Raw genomic sequence first — 20,735 nt, 5'->3', positions numbered from 1 at the left:
TTCCAAAAAAGGAAGAAAGATCCTAGGAGGAGGCAGGGGTGGCCATGGCTGATGAGGGAAGTTAAGAAACATATAAAGTTAAAAGAGAAAAAGTATAACGTAGCAAAGATAAGTGGGAAAACAGAGGACTGGGAAGCTTTTAAAGAACAACAGAGGATTACTAAGAAGGAAATACGCAGAGAAAAAATGAGGTACGAAGGTAAACTGGCCAAAAATATAAAGGAGGATAGTAAAAGCTTTTTTAGGTATGTGAAAGGCAAAAAAATGGTTAAGACTAAAATTGGGCCCTTGAAGACAGAAACAGGGGAACAAAGAAATGGCAGAGGAATTGAATTGGTACTTCAGATCTGTGTTCACTGGGGAAGACACAAGCAATCTCCCTGAGGTAACAGTGGCTGAAGGACCTGAACTGAAGGGAATTTATATTTGCCAGGAATTGGTGTTGGAGAGACTGTTGGAGATAAGTCCCTGGGGCCCGATGGTCTACATCCCAGGGTACTGAAGGAGGTGGCTCGAGAAATCATGGATGCGTTGGTGATTATTTTCCAGAGTTCGATAGATTCGGGATCAGTTCCTGTGGATTGGAGGGTGGCTAATGTTGTACCACTTTTTAAGAAAGGAACGAGAGAGAAAGCAGGAAATTATAGACCAGTTAGTCTGACCTCAGTGGTGGGAAAGATGCTGGAGTCTATTATAAAGGATGAAATTACGACACATCTGGATAATAGTAACAGGATAGGTCAGAGTCAGCATGGATTTATGAAGGGGAAATCATGCTTGACTAATCTACTGGAATTCTTTGAGGATGTAACTCTGAAGATGGACGAGGGAGATCCAGTAGATGTAGTGTACATGGACTTTCAGAAAGCTTTTGATAAAGTCCCACATAGGAGGTTAGTGAGCAAAATTAGGGCACATGGTATTGGGGGCAAAGTACTAACTTGGATTGAAAGTTGGTTGGCTGACAGGAAACAAAGAGTAGTGATAAACGGCTCCATTTCGGAATGGCAGGCAGTGACCAATGGGGTACTGCAGGGATCAGTGCTGGGACAGCAGCTTTTTACAATATATATTAGTGATATAGAAGATGGTATTAGTAATAACATTAGCAAATTTGCTGATGATACTAAGCTGGGTGGCAGGGTGAAATGTAATGAAGATGTTAGGGGATTACAGGATGACCTGGACAGGTTAGGTGAGTGGTCAGGTGCAGTTTAATGTGGATAAATGTATAGTTATCCACTTTGGTGGCAAGAACAGGAAGGCAGATTACTACCTAAATGGAATCAATTTAGGTAAAGGGGCAGTACAGAGAGATCTGGGTGTTCTTGTACACCAGTCAATGAAGGGAAAGTGAGGTCTGCAGATGCTGGAGATCAAAGTTGAAACTTTATTGCTGGAACAGCACAGCAGGTCAGGCAGCATCCAGGGAACAGGAGATTAGACGTTTCGGGCACAGGCCCTTCCTCAGGAATGAGCAGAGAGTGTTCAGCAGGAGAAGATAAAAGGTAGGGAGGAGGGACTTGGAGGAGGGGCGTTGGAAATGTGATAGGTGGAAAGAGGTCAAGGTGAGGGTGATAGGTTGGAGTAGGATGGAGGCGGAGAGGTCAAGAAGAAGACTGCAGGTCAGGAAGGCGGTGCCGGGCTGGAGGGATTCGGCTGAGACAAGGTGGGGGGAGGGGAGATGAAGAAACTGGTGAAGTCCAAGTTCATCCCCTGTGGTTGGAGGGTTCCCAGTCGGAAGATAAGACGCTCCTCCTCCGACCGTCGCGTTGTTGTGGTTTGGCGGTGGATGAGTCCAATGACCTGCATATCCTCGGTGGAGTGGGAGGGGGAGCTGAAATGCTGTGCTACAGGGTGGTTGGGTTGGTTCGTCCGGGTGGCCCAGAGGTGCTCTCTGAATCGCTCCGCAAGTAGGCGGCCTGTCTCCCCAATATAGAGGAGGCCACACCGGCTGCAGCGGATGCAGTAGATGATGTGGGTGGAGGTGCAGGTGACTCTGTGGCGGATATGGAAGTTTCCTTTGGGGCCTTGGAGAGAAGTGAGGGGGGAGGTGTGGGCGCAAGTGTTGCACCTCCTGCGGTTGCAAGGGAAGGTGCCGGGAGTGGAGGTTGGGTCGGTGGGGGGTGTGGATCTGACAAGGGAGTCGCGGAGGGAGTGGTCTCTACGGAAAGCAGATAGGGGAGGGGAGGGAAATATATCCTTGGTGCTGGGGTCTGTTTGGAGGTGGCGGAAGTGACGGCGGATGATGCGCTGTACATGGAGATTGGTGGGGTGGTAGGTGAGGACCAGTGGGGTTCTGTCCTGGTGGCGGTTGGAGGGGCGGGGCTCAAGGGCGGAGGAGCGGGAAGTGGAGGAGATGCGGTGGAGGGCACCGTCGACCACGTCGGGGGGGAAATTGCGGAAATTGGACTACACCTCCTCCCATCCTGCCCCCTGTATAAACGCCATCCCATTCTCCCAATTCCTTCGTCTCCGCCGCATCTGCTCCCAGGAGGACCAGTTCAAAATACCTACAACACAGATGGCCTCCTTCTTCAAGGACCGCAATTTTCCCCCCGACGTGGTCGACGGTGCCCTCCACCGCATCTCCTCCACTGCCCGCTCCTCCGCCCTTGAGCCCCGCCCCTCCAACCGCCACCAGGACAGAACCCCACTGGTCCTCACCTACCACCCCACCAATCTCCATGTACAGCGCATCATCCGCCGTCACTTCCGCCACCTCCAATCAGACCCCAGCACCAAGGATATATTTCCCTCCCCTCCCCTATCAGCTTTCCGTAGAGACCACTCCCTCCGCGACTCCCTTGTCAGATCCACACCCCCCACCGACCCAACCTCCACTCCCGGCACCTTCCCTTGCAACCGCAGGAGGTGCAACACTTGCGCCCACACCTCCCCCCTCACTTCTCTCCAAGGCCCCAAAGGAAACTTCCATATCCGCCACAGATTCACCTGCACCTCCACCCACATCATCTACTGCATCCGCTGCAGCCGGTGTGGCCTCCTCTATATTGGGGAGACAGGCCGCCTACTTGCGGAGCGATTCAGAGAGCACCTCTGGGCCACCCGGACGAACCAACCCAACCACCCTGTAGCACAGCATTTCAGCTCCCCCTCCCACTCCACCGAGGATATGCAGGTCATTGGACTCATCCACCGCCAAACCACAACAACGCGACGGTCGGAGGAGGAGCGTCTTATCTTCCGACTGGGAACCCTCCAACCACAGGGGATGAACTTGGACTTCACCAGTTTCTTCATCCCCCCTCCCCCCACCTTGTCTCAGCCGAATCCCTCCAGCCCGGCACCGCCTTCCTGACCTGCAGTCTTCTTCTTGACCTCTCCGCCTCCATCCTACTCCGACCTATCACCCTCACCTTGACCTCTTTCCACCTATCACATTTCCAACGCCCCTCCTCCAAGTCCCTCCTCCCTACCTTTTATCTTCTCCTGCTGAACACTCTCTGCTCATTCCTGAGGAAGGGCCTGTGCCCGAAACGTCGAATCTCCTGTTCCCTGGATGCTGCCTGACCTGCTGTGCTGTTCCAGCAATAAAGTTTCAACACCAGTCAATGAAGGTAAGCATGCAGGTACAGCAGGTAGTGAAGAAGGCTAATAGCATGCTGGCCTTCATAACAAGAGGGATTGAGCATAGAAGCAAAGAGGTTCTTCTGCAGCTGTACAGGGCCCTGGTGAGACCACACCTGGAATCTTGTGTGCAGTTCTGGTCTCCAAATTTGAGGAAAGACATTCTGGCTATTGAGGGAGTGCAGCGTAGGTTCATGAGGTCAATTCCTGGAATAGCGGGACCACCTTATGCTGAAAGACTGGAGTGACTGTGCTTGTATACCCTTGAGTTTAGAAGACTGATTGGGGATCTGATTGAGACGTATAAGATTATTAAAGGATTGGACAGTCTGGAGGCAGGAAACATGTTTCCGCTGATGGGTGAGTGCCAAACCAGAGGACACAGCTTAAACATACGGGGTAGACCATTTAGGACAGAGATGAGGAGAAACTTCTTCACCCAGAGAGTGGCGACTGTGTGGAATGCTCTGCCCCAGAGGGCAGTGAAGGCCCAGTCTCTGGATTCATTTAAGAAAGAGTTGGATAGAGCTCTCAAGGATCGTGGAATCAAGGGTTCTGGAGATAAGGCAGGAAAAGGATACTGATTAAGGATGATCAGCCATGATCATATTGAATGGTAGTGCAGGCTCGAAGGGCAGAATGGCCTACCCCTGCACCTATTGTCTATTATCTATTGAAAGAGAGAGAGAAAGTGGGGGAGAAGAGAGAGGGGGGAAGGGGGGGAAGGGGGGGAAGAGAGAGAGAGAGAGAGTGGGGGGACGTGAGACAGTGTGCGGGGGAGGAAGAGAGAGCGCGCGGTGAAGGGGGCGACAGAGCGCGGGGGAGAGAGAGAGAGTGCATTAGAGAGAGAATGGAAGAGAGTGTCAGAGAGAGTGTGAGTGACAGAGTCAGTGAGAGAGAATGTAAGAGAGATTTTGAGAGCGAGTGAGAGTGAGCATGAGCAAGTGAGAGCGAGTGTGAGACAGCGATTGTGAGAGTTTGAGAGACTGAGCGTGAGAGTGAGAGAGCGTGAGAGCGCAAGTGCGAGAGAGAGTGAGAGCGTGCAAGATAGCGAGTGCAAGAAGCGAGTGATAGTGTGAGAGAGTTTGAGAGTGAGCATGAGAGAGTGAGTGTGAGTGAAAGAGTGAGTGAGGTGAGTGAGAGCGCGAGTGTGAGAGACAGCAAGTGCGAGAGTATGTGTGAGCGAGAGGGAGTGTGCGAGAGTGAGAATGTGAGAGAGTGTGTGTGTGTGTGTGTGTGTGTGTGTGTGTGTGTGTGTGTGTGTGTGAGAGAGAGTGTGAGGGAGTGAGTGTGCGTGATGGGAGTGTGTGTGGGGGGGGAAGAGAAAGACAGACAGTGTGAGAGAGAGAGCGAGAGAAAGAGTCAGTAAGTGTGTGAGGAAGTGTGAGTGAGAGAGCGTGAGTGTCAGAGTGAGAGACTGTGAAAGAGTGTGAGAGTCAGAGTGTGAGTGTGAGGGAGTGAGAGAGAGAATGTGAAAGCGAAAGGAGAGTGAGTGAGAGTCTGAGTGTGAAAGAGAGACACAGTGTGAAAGAAAAAATGTGAGAGAGTCTGAGGAAGAGAGCGAGAGTGAGTGAGAGCGAGAGTGAGTGAGATTTTTCCTGTGCCTTAGACCTCACTATCATATTCCGTTTGAGGAAGAAGCTGATCTCTGAAAGCTTCCAATTTCAAATAAACCTGTGAGACTATAACCTGGTGTCATTTGATTTTTGACTTGTCCACCCCAGTCCAACTCTGGCATCTCCACATACTGGTGTATGTGGTCACTACAACACAGTGACCTAAACTCACCCATGCCCTCAGAAAAGGTAAGACAGACCTGATTCAACCAAACAGTGTGTAATTTACTATACACATTATTAAATGCATACTGGTTTCTACAGGACTTCAATAGCACAATGTTTCTCTTAAAAGGATTTTCAAATAACTTTGTCCATAACTGACTAATTTTTTTAAAATTTGCTCTTGAAATACAGCTCTTACATAAATCATACATATAAGTGTTATAAATATATACACACACACACGTATAAATCCCTACCAACCCCACACTGCAGAAAAAAAAGCAGACTCCTGCATATACTGGCATAAAATATACTCCATTGCAAGGATTTTAAACATGATGTGATACATCAGCTCCATTACATGGCAAAGTCCTGTCTTTCCCATAGTTGGCAAACAAATTTGAACTCAAAAATAGCAGATACTCGACTTCTAACATATTCAACCTCAGAAATATCTTAGAAACAGTTTCTTCATCAAGAACGACAATATAATTTGTATTAAAATAAATGTTAGCATGATTGAGCATTGCCGCTCACATTCCTACTATTCTGTCTACCAATGAACTCTGAAACAATACACGGTCATGACTAATCTTGCTAGGTCAGACACATATTGATCCATAACAAGGACAGGGCACAGAAGAAAATTAATTTACAGGCTTTTTAAAATGCCTACAGTCATTTGCTCCCATGGTTGAAAAAGTAATGAATGAGTTCTTTCCGAGAAGGTAGATCTTTAATGGTGGCTTTTCATAAAGATGAAAAACAGCATTTGCTCCTACACTAGTGATAGGGATGATACAAGTATAAAAGTCAGAAAGAATGTCGATGATACAATTAAACAAATTAGCACAGGCAGAGTGGAGGGGTTCTGAGTGATCCGGTGGGCTTAAAGGAGATAAATCTCCAAGGCCAGATAAAAAATATAACGGGTTGTTGGCAGAGACGGATATAAAAAAGTAAGCTTGCAAAAAATTTTCAATTCTCCCTGGCCACTGGCGGATAGCCATCGTGATACCATTATTCAAGGAAGCAAGAGTTAACTAGGAAAATATCAGCCAGTCTAACCTGGGTAGTGGGGAAACTATTGGCAGCAATTCTGAGGGACAGAATGAATCTGCACTTGGAGGGGTGGAATTATTCAAAGACAGCATGGTTTTGCTAAGGGGAAGTCATATCTTACCAACTTAACAGAATTGTTTGATGATGTGACCAGGTGTGTAGATGAGTGCAATGCTTTTGATGAGCCTACTTGGACTTTAACAAGGCTTTTGACAAGGTCCCACCTAACACACAGGTGACAAAGATAAGAACCCATGCGATTCAAGGAAATTTGGGAAATTGGATCCACAATTGGCTGACTGACAGGAAGCAGAGGGTGGTGGTTGAGGGATGTTTCTCCAACTGGAAGTCTGCATCCAGTGGGGTCACCCAAAGGGGTCAGTGTGAGGCCCTTGTATTGTGGTTTATCTAATTGATTTAGACTTGAATGGATCAGTAAATTTGCAGATGATATAAAAATTGGTGGGCTGGTAAATAGTGAGAAGGATGTAGACAGGCTGATCAGATGGGTTGAGCGATGACAAATTGAATTTACTCTGCAGAGGTGTAAGGTGATGCATTTGAGCAGGGCAAACGAGGCATAGGAACACATGTCGAACAGTAACACCCTGGGAAGCACAGAGGAACAGAATTGTGCGCAATTCTGGAACCAGCAGAATTCTGGAATAGAGGGACGTGAGTGCACTGGAGATGGTGCAGAGGAGATTTACCAGGATGTTGCCTGAACTGGAGATTTGACAGACCCAGGCTGTTTTCTTAGAGTAGAGGAGACGATTGGGAACGTGATTGAAATATTTAAAGGTTAGGAGAGGGATAGATAGGGTAGACAGGCAAAAAAACTTTTCCGTTTGACAGAGGAACATTAAGTAGGTGTCCCCCAGTCAAAGTTAGGGGCAGAAGATTCAGAGGAGATGTGAGAAAAAAAACTTATCCACCCAGAAGGTGATAGGAATCTGAACCTCACTGCCTGTAAGAGTGGTAAAGGCAGAAACTCTTAATGTTTAAATAACACTTAGATGTGCACTTGCAACATCAAGACACACAAAGTTACGGGCCAAGTGCTAGAAATTGGGACTGGAATAGTTGGGTGATCTTTGTACTTGACGTCTGCGGCTAAGATGGACTCTTTTTCTGTGCTGGAGATCTCTATGGCTATCTGATACAAAGTCAGAATTCACTTGATTGTCTTTTTTATATGTTCATGGGATGTGACCTTTGTTGCCAAGGCCAATCCGATTGCCCACCCCAAACTGCCCTTTGGGTTGTGGCCACCAGCCGCCTTCTTGAACCATCAGGTGTAAGGAACATCCAACATCCCGGTAAGGAAGGAAGCTCCAAGACTTTGACCCAGTCAGTGAAGGAACAGTGATGTATTTTCAAGTCAGGATGGTATGTGGTGGAAGGGAACTTGCATTTGGTCATGTTCCCAGGTATCTCCTGTCTTCATCTTTCATCATTATTTGGTGATGTTAATCCATCGTAGCGGGATGTGTTAGAAGGTGGGACATTAAAAATCTAACAAGATAATGGTCAATTATGGTCCAGGGGAGCTTAGATTGTGAATAATTGTGGGTCTGTTCCACCTTACTGACTTAACACTGAGCTGTAACTATTTACCGAGCCTGCTTTCTGGAATTACAACTTTCAAGATTTTTTATATGAATACAAGTTGTCCTATATGCCAGATATAACTTTGACAAGTATGAAGGTGATGTACTTTGGAAGAAGTAACAAGACAAGGGAGTACACAATGATTTGATTTATTATTGTCACGTGTATCTAGGTGACACATTTACGAACAGTACAGGCAGATCATAGCTCAGAGCGCTTCGACAGAATGCGGCATATACAGCTACAACTGCACAGGAAGTGCGCAAAGTAAGATCGACATTAGAAAATCAACATTATTTGAAGTAAGAGGTCCATTCAGCAGTCTAATAACAGCAAGGAAGAATCTGTTCTTGAACATGTTGATGCGTGTTAAAACTTGTGTATCCTCTGTCTGACAGAAGAGGTTGAAAGAGAGCATTACCGGGTGGGAGGAGTCTTTGACAATGTTGGCAGCCTTTCTCCGGCAATGAGAAGTGTAAATGGAGTCCATGGATGGGAGGTTGACTTCTGTGATGGTCTGGGCTGTAGTTTCTTACAGTCTTGGGCGAAGCAGTTGCCGTACCAGGCCATAATGCACCTGGATAGAATGCCATGGTGCATCTGTAAGCTTGGATATGCTGAATTTCCTAAGCCACCTGAGGAAGATGAGGCATTGTTGTGTCTTCTTGACCGTTGCATCTACACGGGAAGTACAGGACAGATTGTTGGCTATCATCACTCTTTAAAATTTGATGCTCTCAACACTTTCCACCTCAACTCCATTGATGTAGATGTAGATGGGGGCATGCCCTCTTTTTTCCCTGAAGACAATAATCAGTTCTTTTGTTTTGCTGACACTGAGAGAGAGAGAGAGGTTGTTTTTGTTGCATCATGACCATCACCCAATCTATCTCCTTCCTGTATGCTGACTCATCGCTGTTTGAGATCCGTCCTATCACAGTGGTGTCTTCAGCAAACATGTAGATGGTGGTCGTTTGAAAATTGGCTACACAGTCATGGGTGTACACGGAGTACAGTGAGAGGAAGAGAACACATCCTTACAGGGTATGGGAATGAATGGGAAGACTGAGAAGCTCAGGATCTTGTGGCACTTATACCCAAATTTCTGAAGGATAATAAGATAGTTAAAGTGGCATACAGGACACTTACGTTTATCCCTGTATCAGTCAAGATACAGGGAAGAGCTGTGAAGTTATGCTGGAGCTGTAAAGGACTTAGGTTAGGCTCCAGCTAGGGTAGTGTGCATAGTTCTGATCACGGCACTATAGGAAGGATATGATTTAACTGCACAGGGTGCAGATGTGAGTCACAAGAATGCTACATGGGTAACAGCATTGTAGCTACGCAGAGGCTGAATGAGTTTGGGTTGTTTTCTTTGCAGCAGAGAAGATTGAAGGAGAATCTGATAGAACTATATAAGATTATGAACATCAAACAACTCAAAGGTCCTTGAAAAGTATCATCAATGCTCTTTAAGATGGATTCTCATCAGCTGGGAGGACAGACATCAGCGTCCTTGAATTTGTTTCTTCCAAACATCAGCGTCCTTGAATTTGCCAATAACACCAGCATTGAGATTATGAACATCCAAAACCAACTCTGCTGGGTCAGCCACTTGCTTAGGACGCCCGTGATCAGACTGCAAATCTTCTGCAGCTTGAATGAAAGGAGGATAAAGAAAGAGTTTCAAATACTCTCTAAAGACTTCCCTTAAGTAATCTAACATAAATGTCAAGACATTCGTTTAGAAGAATCCTAATTGGAGGAAGTTCCGATATGAAAGGAGACATTTTTTTTGAGACTACCCACTGGGAATAAAGGTCAGAGAACGGAATGCCAGCAATTTCAAGAACAAAGACCAATTCTACCTCCCAGAAATATGTGCGGTCGAAGGTGCAGCTCTAGAATCAGGCCCATCAGCCACACAAGCCTCTCAGAACCATTACTAGTGATATGGAATTTCCTGGATGGACTTTCATCCTCATTAGCAAATTATTGTTGTCAATTATGAGGGGCACGGACAGGATGGATAGAAAGCAGTTGTTCCCCTTTGCTGCAGGATCAATACCTAGGGGGTGTAACTTTAAGGTGAAAGGCAGAAGGTTTAGAGGGGACTTGAAAGAATAAAGCTCCCTCATCCAGAGGGTGGTGGTGTCTGGAATGCACGGTATCTGAGAAGGGTAACCTTATAATTTTTGAAAATTATTTGGTTGGGCAGTTGAAGTGTAATATATTCAAGGCTTGTGCTGAGCGCTGGAAAGTGGGGCAAGTGTATTTTTGGTGGTACAGACTCGATGGGCCAAAGGGCCTCTTCTGTACTGCATGATCCTATAACATTCTCTGTAAAGAGATACAGACACACAGTAACTTCATCGATGGCCAGATGATGGAAATCGAACATTAATTGCCCATTTATACCATTGATCATTGTGGGGATGTGCTATGACAATGAGTTTAGCAAGTGAGAAAAAGATAAAAAATGAGGAGAGAGAAAGAGAGACAAGAGGAAAGGGTTTTCCAACTCCAAAAACTGAAAATGGAGTTACAATCTCAGAGTACCCAGATAGATCTGCTTGGGAAATCTCCTCTTTATACAGTAACAATCCAAATTCTCTTGCTCTAGAATCAAGATCTGAAGTCCTTAAATATGTTACAGCTTATTCCTATATTTGAGGAGGATAATGTGGAAGCCTTTATAACTTTTAAAAAAGGTAGTATATATATACACAATGGTCACAAGCGATGTGGATTCTTATGATACATGGCAGCTGACAGAGGGAGTTTAAAAAGCCTATTCTAGGCTCATCCTATAAGTGTTTTGGTCATGAGCAGACAGGCACAACTATCCTCCGTGCATATGGATGCTTTCAGAGGCATATAACCAGCAACGGGAGTGTACTAAGAGGACATGGAGCTTTCTGGAATTCAAAAGGTGCAATCACGTTGCTTTTGACCAGTCGGTCTGCTCTGTTAAAATATAGCACATCTATGATAAATGATAATGAGCTTATATTGCTAGAATGATCTCTCTAATTTCAAATAATGTTGATTTTTTTGCACACATCCTGTATAGCCATAATCTTATACGCCGTGCTCTATCTAAGCACGTGATCTGTATGTCCTTGTTTGCTATGACCTGCGTGTATTGCTCGCAAAACAAAACTTTTCACTGTACTTAGATACACGTGACAATAATAAATCAAATCAAATTAGAATTTAAAAAACATCTACATTCCAGTCCTGAGAATACACTTGGACAGCAGACAAAAACAAAAAGTGTTGGTCAACAAGTCTGGCAGCATCCATAGAGGGAGAAAACTTAACATTTCAAGTCCAGTGAACTTTTGTCAGTTCTATTACTATAAGATCTGCTGAGACTTTCTGCCTTTGTTTCAGATTTCTAGCATTAGCATTGTGTTTTATTGTGGAAAGCAAACGGTCCTCAAAGCTAGAGAAAGTGCAATTGTCGATGACAGTTATCACTGCAGCTTTATAGTTAACAACTAGGGTTGACCCTTTCAGAATCACTCCAAAATCAGTGGGGTATAAAGAGGGGAGAGTTGGATAAAATCAGAATCATATCTGGGATGGGGAGTACAAACAAGGGTGTGCAAAGACCATAAACATATATTTCTCATCCTCCCTTGTCAGCATTCTGCATAACCATTCCCTCCATGACAGCTTGGTCCATTCTTCTTCCCGACACCTCCATATATCCCCATGGCACTTTCTTATGGATTCGCAGAAGATGTAGCACTTACCCATTTATCACCTCCCACTGCATTATCCAAGGTTTCAGACACACTTTCCAGATAAAGTAGTAATTTAACTATATCTCAATCTCTTTAGTTAGATCACAAACCCTACAGCCTTTTCCCTCTCTTCCTTACATCCCATCCCTCTTACCCTTCCTCTCACCTTCTATCCAACTCCTTCTATCATTCACACTATTCCTTCCACAACATCCCAGTACTCCCATTCGTCTCATCCTTCACCTCCAATCCCTTTCCATCCAGTCCAATTTCCCCCATCTCTCCCACCCCAACCAAACTATCGCCCCCACGTCCCTTGCCCCTCCCCCACCACATCCCACACAATCCTCCCATATCCGACACAAACCCCCTCCCCATCCATCCCCCCACATTCTTCTCCCACCACACATCTCCCCCCACCAACATCGCTCCCAACATGCCATACATTCCTCCCACCATCCACATCTCACATACCTTCCCCACGTACCACACATCCCTCTGACCCGCATTCGCCCCTCAGCCCTGCATCCTCCCCCCTCCCATGTCCCTCTCAGCCCTGCACCCTTCCCCCACAGCCCTGCATCCTTCCCCCTCCCACGTCCCCTTAGCCCTGTACCCTTCCCCCTCCCACGTCCCCCCTCAGCCCTGCATCATTCCACCTCCCACAGCCCCCTCAGCCCTGCATCCTTCCCCCTCCCACGTCCCCCTCAGCCCTGCATCCCACCTCCCCATATCCCCTCAGCCCTACATCCTGCATCCCACCCCCCATATTCCCTCAGCCCTATATCCTGCATCCCAACACCCCATAATCCCCTCAGCCCTACATCCTGAGTCCCAACCCCCATATCCCCTCAGCCCTACATCCCACCCCCCCATATCCCCTCAGCCCTGCATCCCACCCTCCCATATCCCCTCAGCCCTGCATCACACCCTTCCATATCCCTACAGCCCTGCATCCCACCCTCCCATGTCCCCCCAGCCCTGCATCCCACCCTCCCATATCCCCCCTGCCCTGCATCCCACCCTCCCATATCCCCCCTGCCCTGCATCCCACCCTCCCATATCCCCCCCAGCCCTGCATCACACCCTCCCATATCCCCCCCAGCCCTGCATCCCACCCTCCCATATCCCCCCCAGCCCTGCATCCCACCCTCCCATATCCCCCCAGCCCTGCATCCCACCCTCCCATATCCGCCCAGCCCTGCATCCCAACCTCCCATATCCCGCCCAGCCCTGCATCCCAACCTCCCATATTCCCCCAGCCCTGCATCCCACCTCCCATATCCCCCCCAGCCCTGCATCCCACCCCCCATATGCCCTCAGCCCTGCATCCCACCCCCCCCATATCCCCTCCGCCCTGCATCATACATCCAACCCCCCATATGCCCTCAGCCCTACATCCCACCCCAATATCCCCTCAGCCTTACATCCCACCCCCCCCTCCCCATATCCCCTCAGCCTTACATCCCACCCCCCCATACCCCCTCGGCCATACATCCTACATCCCACCCCCCCCCCATATCCCCTCGGCCCTACATCCTACATCCCACCCCCCCCCCCATATCCCCTCAGCCTTACATCCCACCCCCCCCCCCATATCCCCTCAGCCTTACATCCCACCCCCCCATATCCCCTCGGCCTTACATCCCACCCCCCCATATCCCCTCGGCCTTACATCCTACATCCCACCCCCCCCCCCCCCCCCCCCCCATATCCCCTCGGCCCTACATCCTACATCCCACCCCACCCCATATCCCCTCGGCCCTACATCCTACACCCCACCCCCCCATATCCCCTCGGCCTTACATCCCACCCCCCCATATCCCCTCGGCCTTACATCCCACCCCCCCATATCCCCTCGGCCTTACATCCCACCCCCCCATATCCCCTCGGCCTTACATCCCACCCCCCCCATATCCCCTCGGCCATACATCCTACATCCCACCCCCCCCCCCCCATATCCCCTCGGCCCTACATCCTACATCCCACCCCCCCATATCCCCTCGGCCTTACATCCCACCCCCCCATATCCCCTCGGCCTTACATCCTACATCCCACCCCCCCCCCCCAAATCCCCTCGGTCCTACATCCTACATCCCACCCCCCCCCATATCCCCTCGGCCCTACATCCTACATCCCAACCCCCCCCCATAACCCCTCGGCCCTACATCCTACATCCCACCCCCCCATATCCCCTCGGCCATACATCCTACACCCCACCCCCCCATATCCCCTCGGCCTTAAATCCCATCCCCCCATATCCCCTCGGCCTTACATCCCACCCCCCCATATCCCCTCGGCCTTACATCCCACCCCCCCCATATCCCCTCGGCCATACATCCTACATCCCACCCCCCCCCCCATATCCCCTCGGCCCTACATCCTACATCCCACCCCCCCATATCCCCTCGGCCATACATCCTACATTCCACCCCCCCATATCCCCTCAGCCTTACATCCTACCCCCCCATATCCCCTCAGCCTTACATCCCACCCCCCCATATCCCCTCAGCCTTACATCCCACCCCCCCATATCCCCTCAGCCTTACATCCCACCCCCCCATATCCCCTCGGCCTTACATCCCACCCCCCCCATATCCCCTCGGCCTTACATCCCACCCCCCCATATCCCCTCGGCCATAAATCCTACATCCCACCCCCCCATATCCCCTCAGCCTTACATCCCACCCCACCCCCCCATATCCCCTCAGCCTTACATCCCACCCCACCCCCCCATATCCCCTCAGCCTTACATCCCACCCCCCCCGCCTCCCCCATATCCCCTCAGCCTTACATCCCACCCCCCCATATCCCCTCGGCCTTACATCCTACCCCCCCATATCCCCTCAGCCTTACATCCCACCCCCCCATATCCCCTCAGCCTTACATCCCACCCCCCCATATCCCCTCGGCCTTACATCCCACCCCCCCCATATCCCCTCAGCCTTACATCCCACCCCCCCATATCCCCTCGGCCATAAATCCTACATCCCACCCCCCCATATCCCCTCAGCCTTACATCCCACCCCACCCCCCCATATCCCCTCAGCCTTACATCCCACCACACCCCCCCATATCCCCTCAGCCTTACATCCCACCCCCCCCGCCTCCCCCATATCCCCTCAGCCTTACATCCCACCCCCCCATATCCCCTCGGCCTTACATCCCACCCCCCCATATCCCCTCGGCCTTACATCCCACCCCCCCATATCCCCTCGGCCATACATCCTACATCCCACCCCCCCATATCCCCTCAGCCTTACATCCCACCCCACCCCCCCATATCCCCTCAGCCTTACATCCCACCCCACCCCCCCATATCCCCTCAGCCTTACATCCCACCCCCCCCGCCTCCCCCATATCCCCTCAGCCTTACATCCCACCCCCCCATATCCCCTCGGCCTTACATCCCACCCCCCCATATCCCCTCAGCCTTCCATCCCACCCCCCATATCCCCTCAGCCTTACATCCCACCCCCCCATATCCCCTCATCCTTACATCCCACCCCCCCATATCCCCTCAGCCTTACATCCCACCCCCCCAATATCCCCTCAGCCTTACATCCCCCCCCAATATCCCCTCAGCCTTACATCCCACCCCCCCAATATCCCCTCGGCCTTACATCCCACCCCCCCAATATCCCCTCGGCCTTACATCCCACCCCCCCATATCCCCTCGGCCTTACATCCCACCCCCCCATATCCCCTCGGCCATACATCCTACATCCCACCCCCCCATATCCCCTCAGCCTTACATCCCACCCCACCCCCCCATATCCCCTCAGCCTTACATCCCACCCCACCCCCCCATATCCCCTCAGCCTTACATCCCACCCCACCCCCCCATATCCCCTCAGCCTTACATCCCACCCCCCCATATCCCCTCGGCCTTACATCCCACCCCCCCATATCCATCGGCCTTACATCCCACCCCCCCATATCCCCTCGGCCTTACATCCCACCCCCCCATATCCCCTCGGCCTTACATCCCACCCCCCCATATCCCCTCGGCCTTACATCCCACCCCCCCCATATCCCCTCGGCCTTACATCCCACCCCCCCATATCCCCTCGGCCTTACATCCCACCCCCCCATATCCCCTCGGCCATACATCCTACATCCCCCCCCCCCCCATATCCCCTCGGCCCTACATCCTACATCCCACCCCCCCATATCCCCTCGGCCATACATCCTACATCCCACCCCCCCATATCCCCTCGGCCTTACATCCCACCCCCCCATATCCCCTCGGCCTTACATCCCACCCCCCCATATCCCCTCGGCCTTACATCCCACCCCCCCATATCCCCTCGGCCTTACATCCCACCCCCCCATATCCCCTCGGCCTTACATCCCACCCCCCCATATCCCCTCGGCCTTACATCCCACCCCCCCATATCCCCTCGGCCTTACATCCCACCCCCCCATATCCCCTCGGCCTTACATCCCACCCCCCCATATCCCCTCGGCCATACATCCTACACCCCACCCCCCCATATCCCCTCAGCCTTACATCCCACCCCACCCCCCATATCCCCTCAGCCTTACATCCCACCCCCCCCCCATATCCCCTCAGCCTTACATCCCACCCCCCCCATATCCCCTCGGCCTTACATCCCACCCCCCCATATCCCCTCGGCCTTACATCCCACCCCCCCATATCCCCTCGGCCTTACATCCTACATCCCCCCCCCCCCATATCCCCTCGGCCATACATCCTACATCCCCCCCCCCCATATCCCCTCGGCCCTACATCCTACATCCCACCCCCCCATATCCCCTCGGCCATACATCCTACATCCCACCCCCCCATATCCCCTCGGCCTTACATCCCACCCCCCCATATCCCCTCGGCCTTACATCCCACCCCCCCATATCCCCTCGGCCTTACATCCCACCCCCCCATATCCCCTCGGCCTTACATCCCACCCCCCCATATCCCCTCGGCCATACATCCTACATCCCCCCCCCCCATATCCCCTCGGCCCTACATCCTACATCCCACCCCCCCATATCCCCTCGGCCATACATCCTACATCCCACCCCCCCATATCCCCTCGGCCTTACATCCCACCCCCCCATATCCCCTCGGCCATACATCCTACACCCCACCCCCCCCCCCCCCCCATATCCCCTCGGCCCTACATCCTACATCCCACCCCCCCATATCCCCTCGGCCATACATCCTACATCCCACCCCCCCGTATCCCCTCGGCCTTACATCCCACCCCCCCGTATCCCCTCGGCCTTACATCCCATCCCCCGTATCCCCTCGGCCTTACATCCCACCCCCCCGTATCCCCTCGGCCTTACATCCCACCCCCCCATATCCCCTCGGCCATACATCCTACATCCCACCCCCCCGTATCCCCTCGGCCTTACATCCCACCCCCCCATATCCCCTCGGCCCTACATCCTACATCCCACCCCCCCATATCCCCTCGGCCCTACATCCTACATCCCACCCCCCCATATCCCCTCGGCCTTACATCCCACCCCCCATATCCCCTCGGCCCTACATCCTACATCCCACCCCCCCATATCCCCTCGGCCTTATATCCCACCCCCCCATATCCCCTCGGCCATACATCCCACCCCCCCATATCCCCTCGACCATACATCCCACCCCCCCATATCCCCTCGGCCATACATCCCACCCCCCCCCCCCATATCCCCTCGGCCTTACATCCCACCCCCCCATATCCCCTCGGCCTTACATCCCACCCCCCCATATCCCCTCGGCCTTACATCCCACCCCCACCCCCCCCATATCCCCTCGGCCTTACATCCCACCCCCCCCCCCATATCCCCTCGGCCTTACATCCCACCCCACCCCCCCCCATATCCCCTCGGCCTTACATCCCACCCCCCCCCCCCCATATCCCCTCGGCCTTACATCCCACCCCCCCCCCCATATCCCCTCGGCCTTACATCCCACCCCCCCCCCCCATATCCCCTCGGCCCTACATCCTACATCCCACCCCCCCATATCCCCTCGGCCCTACATCCTACATCCCACCCCCCCATATCCCCTCGGCCTTACATCCCACCCCCCATATCCCCTCGGCCCTACATCCTACATCCCCCCCCCCATATCCCCTCGGCCTTACATCCCACCCCCCCATATCCCCTCGGCCTTACATCCCACCCCCCCCCCCCCATATCCCCTCGGCCTTACATCCCACCCCCCCCCCCCCATATCCCCTCGGCCTTACATCCCACCCCCCCCCCCCCATATCCCCTCGGCCTTACATCCCACCCCCCCCCCCCATATCCCCTCGGCCTTACATCCCACCCCCCCCCCCCATATCCCCTCGGCCTTACATCCCACCCCCCCCCCCCCATATCCCCTCGGCCCTACATCCCACCCCCCCATATCCCCTCGGCCCTACATCCTACATCCCACCCCCCCATATCCCCTCGGCCTTACATCCCACCCCCCATATCCCCTCGGCCCTACATCCTACATCCCACCCCCCCATATCCCCTCGGCCTTATATCCCACCCCCCCCATATCCCCTCGGCCATACATCCCACCCCCCCATATCCCCTCGGCCTTACATCCCACCCCCCCATATCCCCTCGGCCTTACATCCCACCCCACCCCCCCCCATATCCCCTCGGCCTTACATCCCACCCCACCCCCCCCCATATCCCCTCGGCCTTACATCCCACCCCCCCCCCCCCCAATATCCCCTCGGCCTTACATCCCACCCCCCCATATCCCCTCGGCCATACATCCTGCATCCCACCCCCATATCCCCTCAGAGCTACATCCCTCTCATTCCACCCCTTCCCACCTACATTTCCCGCCATCCATTCCAATCCTTGTCGCCCTCTTACCCTTATCCCTCTTTCCCATCCCTTGTACCTCCGCTCCCCTCAAATTCTCCAATCTTCCGCCCCGTCCAGTCCGCCATCCCTCACCTGGGATTCTGCTGCTGAGGAGTCCCGGCTTCTCTGGGTCAACGGTCAAAGGTCACCTTCTTCGTTCCAGAGTGGGGTTTCTCCATTCTGGAGGAGGGGTGTCGAACGGGTGTGATCTGAAGGGATGGAGGCGGAATTCCCGGGGTCGAGGTGGTGTGTCCGCCTCCGGGGCCCCGGGTCTAAGCGGAAAGCCTGGGGTCGTCTCGCCGCCGGTTGTCAGCGGGCGCTCGCATGGAGCGCTGTGATTGGCTGCGGCTGAGCCACCAATAGGAAGGCGCTTTGCTGCCGGGTTGGGGCTGTCCGTGCTTCACCTGAAGAAAGAGATGGCGGCGGTGGAGAGTGCGACAGGTACTGAGGGAAGGGGGAAACCGAATAATACACTCATGTAGCTGGAGGGGGTTGGGGGAGGGAAAGAAACAGAGATATACACACGCGGGAGGGGTGTGTGGTGTGGTGTAGGAGGAGGGAGGCGGTGGTATGTACTCCGTTGTGGGGCTGGTGGTGGTCTTTGTTTGGGGGGGGAGTGAGGAAGAGGTGGTTAGGTGGGACGGGACGAGGGAAGAGAGATGGACAGGTATCCCTTGGTTATTTTGGGAGGGTGCGGGTTGGGGAAAGGAGAAACCAATGGAGATGGGTAGAAAGAAAATGGTTTCAGCAAGGAGTGAGAATTGGACGATGATAACTGCTTGGGTGAAGGAGTACAGGGGAGCGGGTGAAGGAAAAGTTCGTGGGGACGGGTGATGGAGAATGTTGAGAGGGTGGGCAGGGTCAGGGGGAAAAGATTGAGTGGGAGAGAATATGTGTTGTGGCCAGTGGAGAAGGTTGAGAGGTGGGCAGGATAAGGGTGAAGTCAGATTGGGTAAAAGTGCATTGGACAGGTGATAGTGAAGATGTGCAGGCTGAATGGGATTAGAATGGGTGGATGGAGAAGGTTGGAAAGAGGAGAGTTACAGAGTGTGGGTAGAAACTGAGGGAGTAGTACGGAAACCAAAAAGGTTGGTGTTGGAAGAGATGGGTGGGCATGCATGTTTGGAAATGTTGTAGGAACAGGGGATAGATGGGGAAAAAGCAGCTTGATATTGCTGGGCATAGTACTGGAAATGGCTTGCATGTATCCATGTTTTAATGCTTGAAGAACCTACTGGAGCGCATTAACTTTTACTGTTTCAGTGAACTGTCATGGTTCAGTTAGAACTTTGAGAATGATCTTGGTGTTGAAATGATTCGAATCAGAAAGTAAACAACTGCAAAAAATATAATTTTAAATTATTAAAGCTCTACATAAAATATCACAAAAATTGTCTAATTTAGGCAGCATTTTTTACCCAAAATATCAAAGAATTGCACGTGCTGGAAATCAAACAAAATCTGAAATTGTTGGAAAGACTTAACAGTTCTGTCAGTATCTGTGGAGAGAAATCAAAATTAATGTTTCAGGTCAAGTGACATGTTCTGAAGAGACATTAACTGCTTTCTCTTCACAGATGCTGTCAGTCCTGCTGAGCTTTTCCAGCAATTTCTGATTTTGTTGCTTTTGTTTTTATCCATTTGGTATTAGTAGTGTGGAAATACTGAGAAAATGCAACACAGGAACAGTCTGATGAAAGTTTTCTCCCCATTTTATCTGCATCATCTGAACCACTTTCTTGTCTACTTTCTTCGACTGTCTACTAACTTTATTGTCTCCCAAATTTTATAGAATTACTAGTGCAGAAACAGCCCAATATTTTAAAGAAAATTTTAAAAGTAAGGATGATTACATGAGGTTTTCTCCCACAATCCAAAGATGTGCTGGTCAAGTGAATTAGCTACACTAAGTTGACCATATGTTAGGTACATTAGTGAGGGGTAAATATAGGGTAGGGGAATGATAGGGGTGGGTTACTCTTCAGAGGGCTGGTGTGGACTTGTTGGACCAAAGGGCCTGTTTCCACACTGTAGGGAGTCTAGGAGAAAGTGAGGACTGCAGATGCTGGAGATCAGAGCTGAAAATGTGTTGTTGGAAAAGCGC

At 51.6% G+C, this 20,735-nt stretch overlaps 2 protein-coding genes across 4 annotated transcripts in view; one reads left to right on the top strand and one right to left on the bottom strand.

Annotated features, from left to right (window-relative positions):
- Positions 1-18,921, bottom strand: part of slc25a44a (solute carrier family 25 member 44a) — a 50,748-nt gene extending 31,827 nt beyond the window's left edge. For 2 of the 3 annotated variants that reach the window (XM_087982195.1, XM_087982194.1), the window contains exon 1: positions 18,725-18,921. Coding sequence is in view for 1 of the 3 variants with exons in the window: in XM_087982193.1 (XP_087838319.1) it covers positions 11,807-11,810 (4 nt within the window). In the remaining 2 variants the exon portion in view is untranslated. Of the gene's footprint in view, positions 1-11,806; positions 11,900-18,724 lie in introns of those variants that run through there. The other variant, XM_087982193.1, reaches the window with a different exon arrangement.
- Positions 18,922-19,023: 102 nt separating this feature from the next.
- Positions 19,024-20,735, top strand: part of ireb2 (iron-responsive element binding protein 2) — a 66,436-nt gene continuing 64,724 nt past the window's right edge. The window contains exon 1 of the mRNA XM_087982217.1: positions 19,024-19,072. Coding sequence (XP_087838343.1) covers positions 19,048-19,072 — 25 coding nt within the window. The 5' untranslated portion in view covers positions 19,024-19,047. The remainder of the gene's footprint in view (positions 19,073-20,735) is intronic.

This window comes from Chiloscyllium plagiosum, unplaced genomic scaffold (assembly GCF_037043375.1).
Source record: "Chiloscyllium plagiosum isolate Xiang-an unplaced genomic scaffold, Cpla_swu_hap1 HiC_scaffold_42, whole genome shotgun sequence".
In the NCBI taxonomy this organism is placed as follows: domain Eukaryota; kingdom Metazoa; phylum Chordata; class Chondrichthyes; order Orectolobiformes; family Hemiscylliidae; genus Chiloscyllium; species Chiloscyllium plagiosum.
Note: the sequence above shows the minus strand (reverse complement) of the source record. Positions and strands in the feature narration are given on the sequence as shown.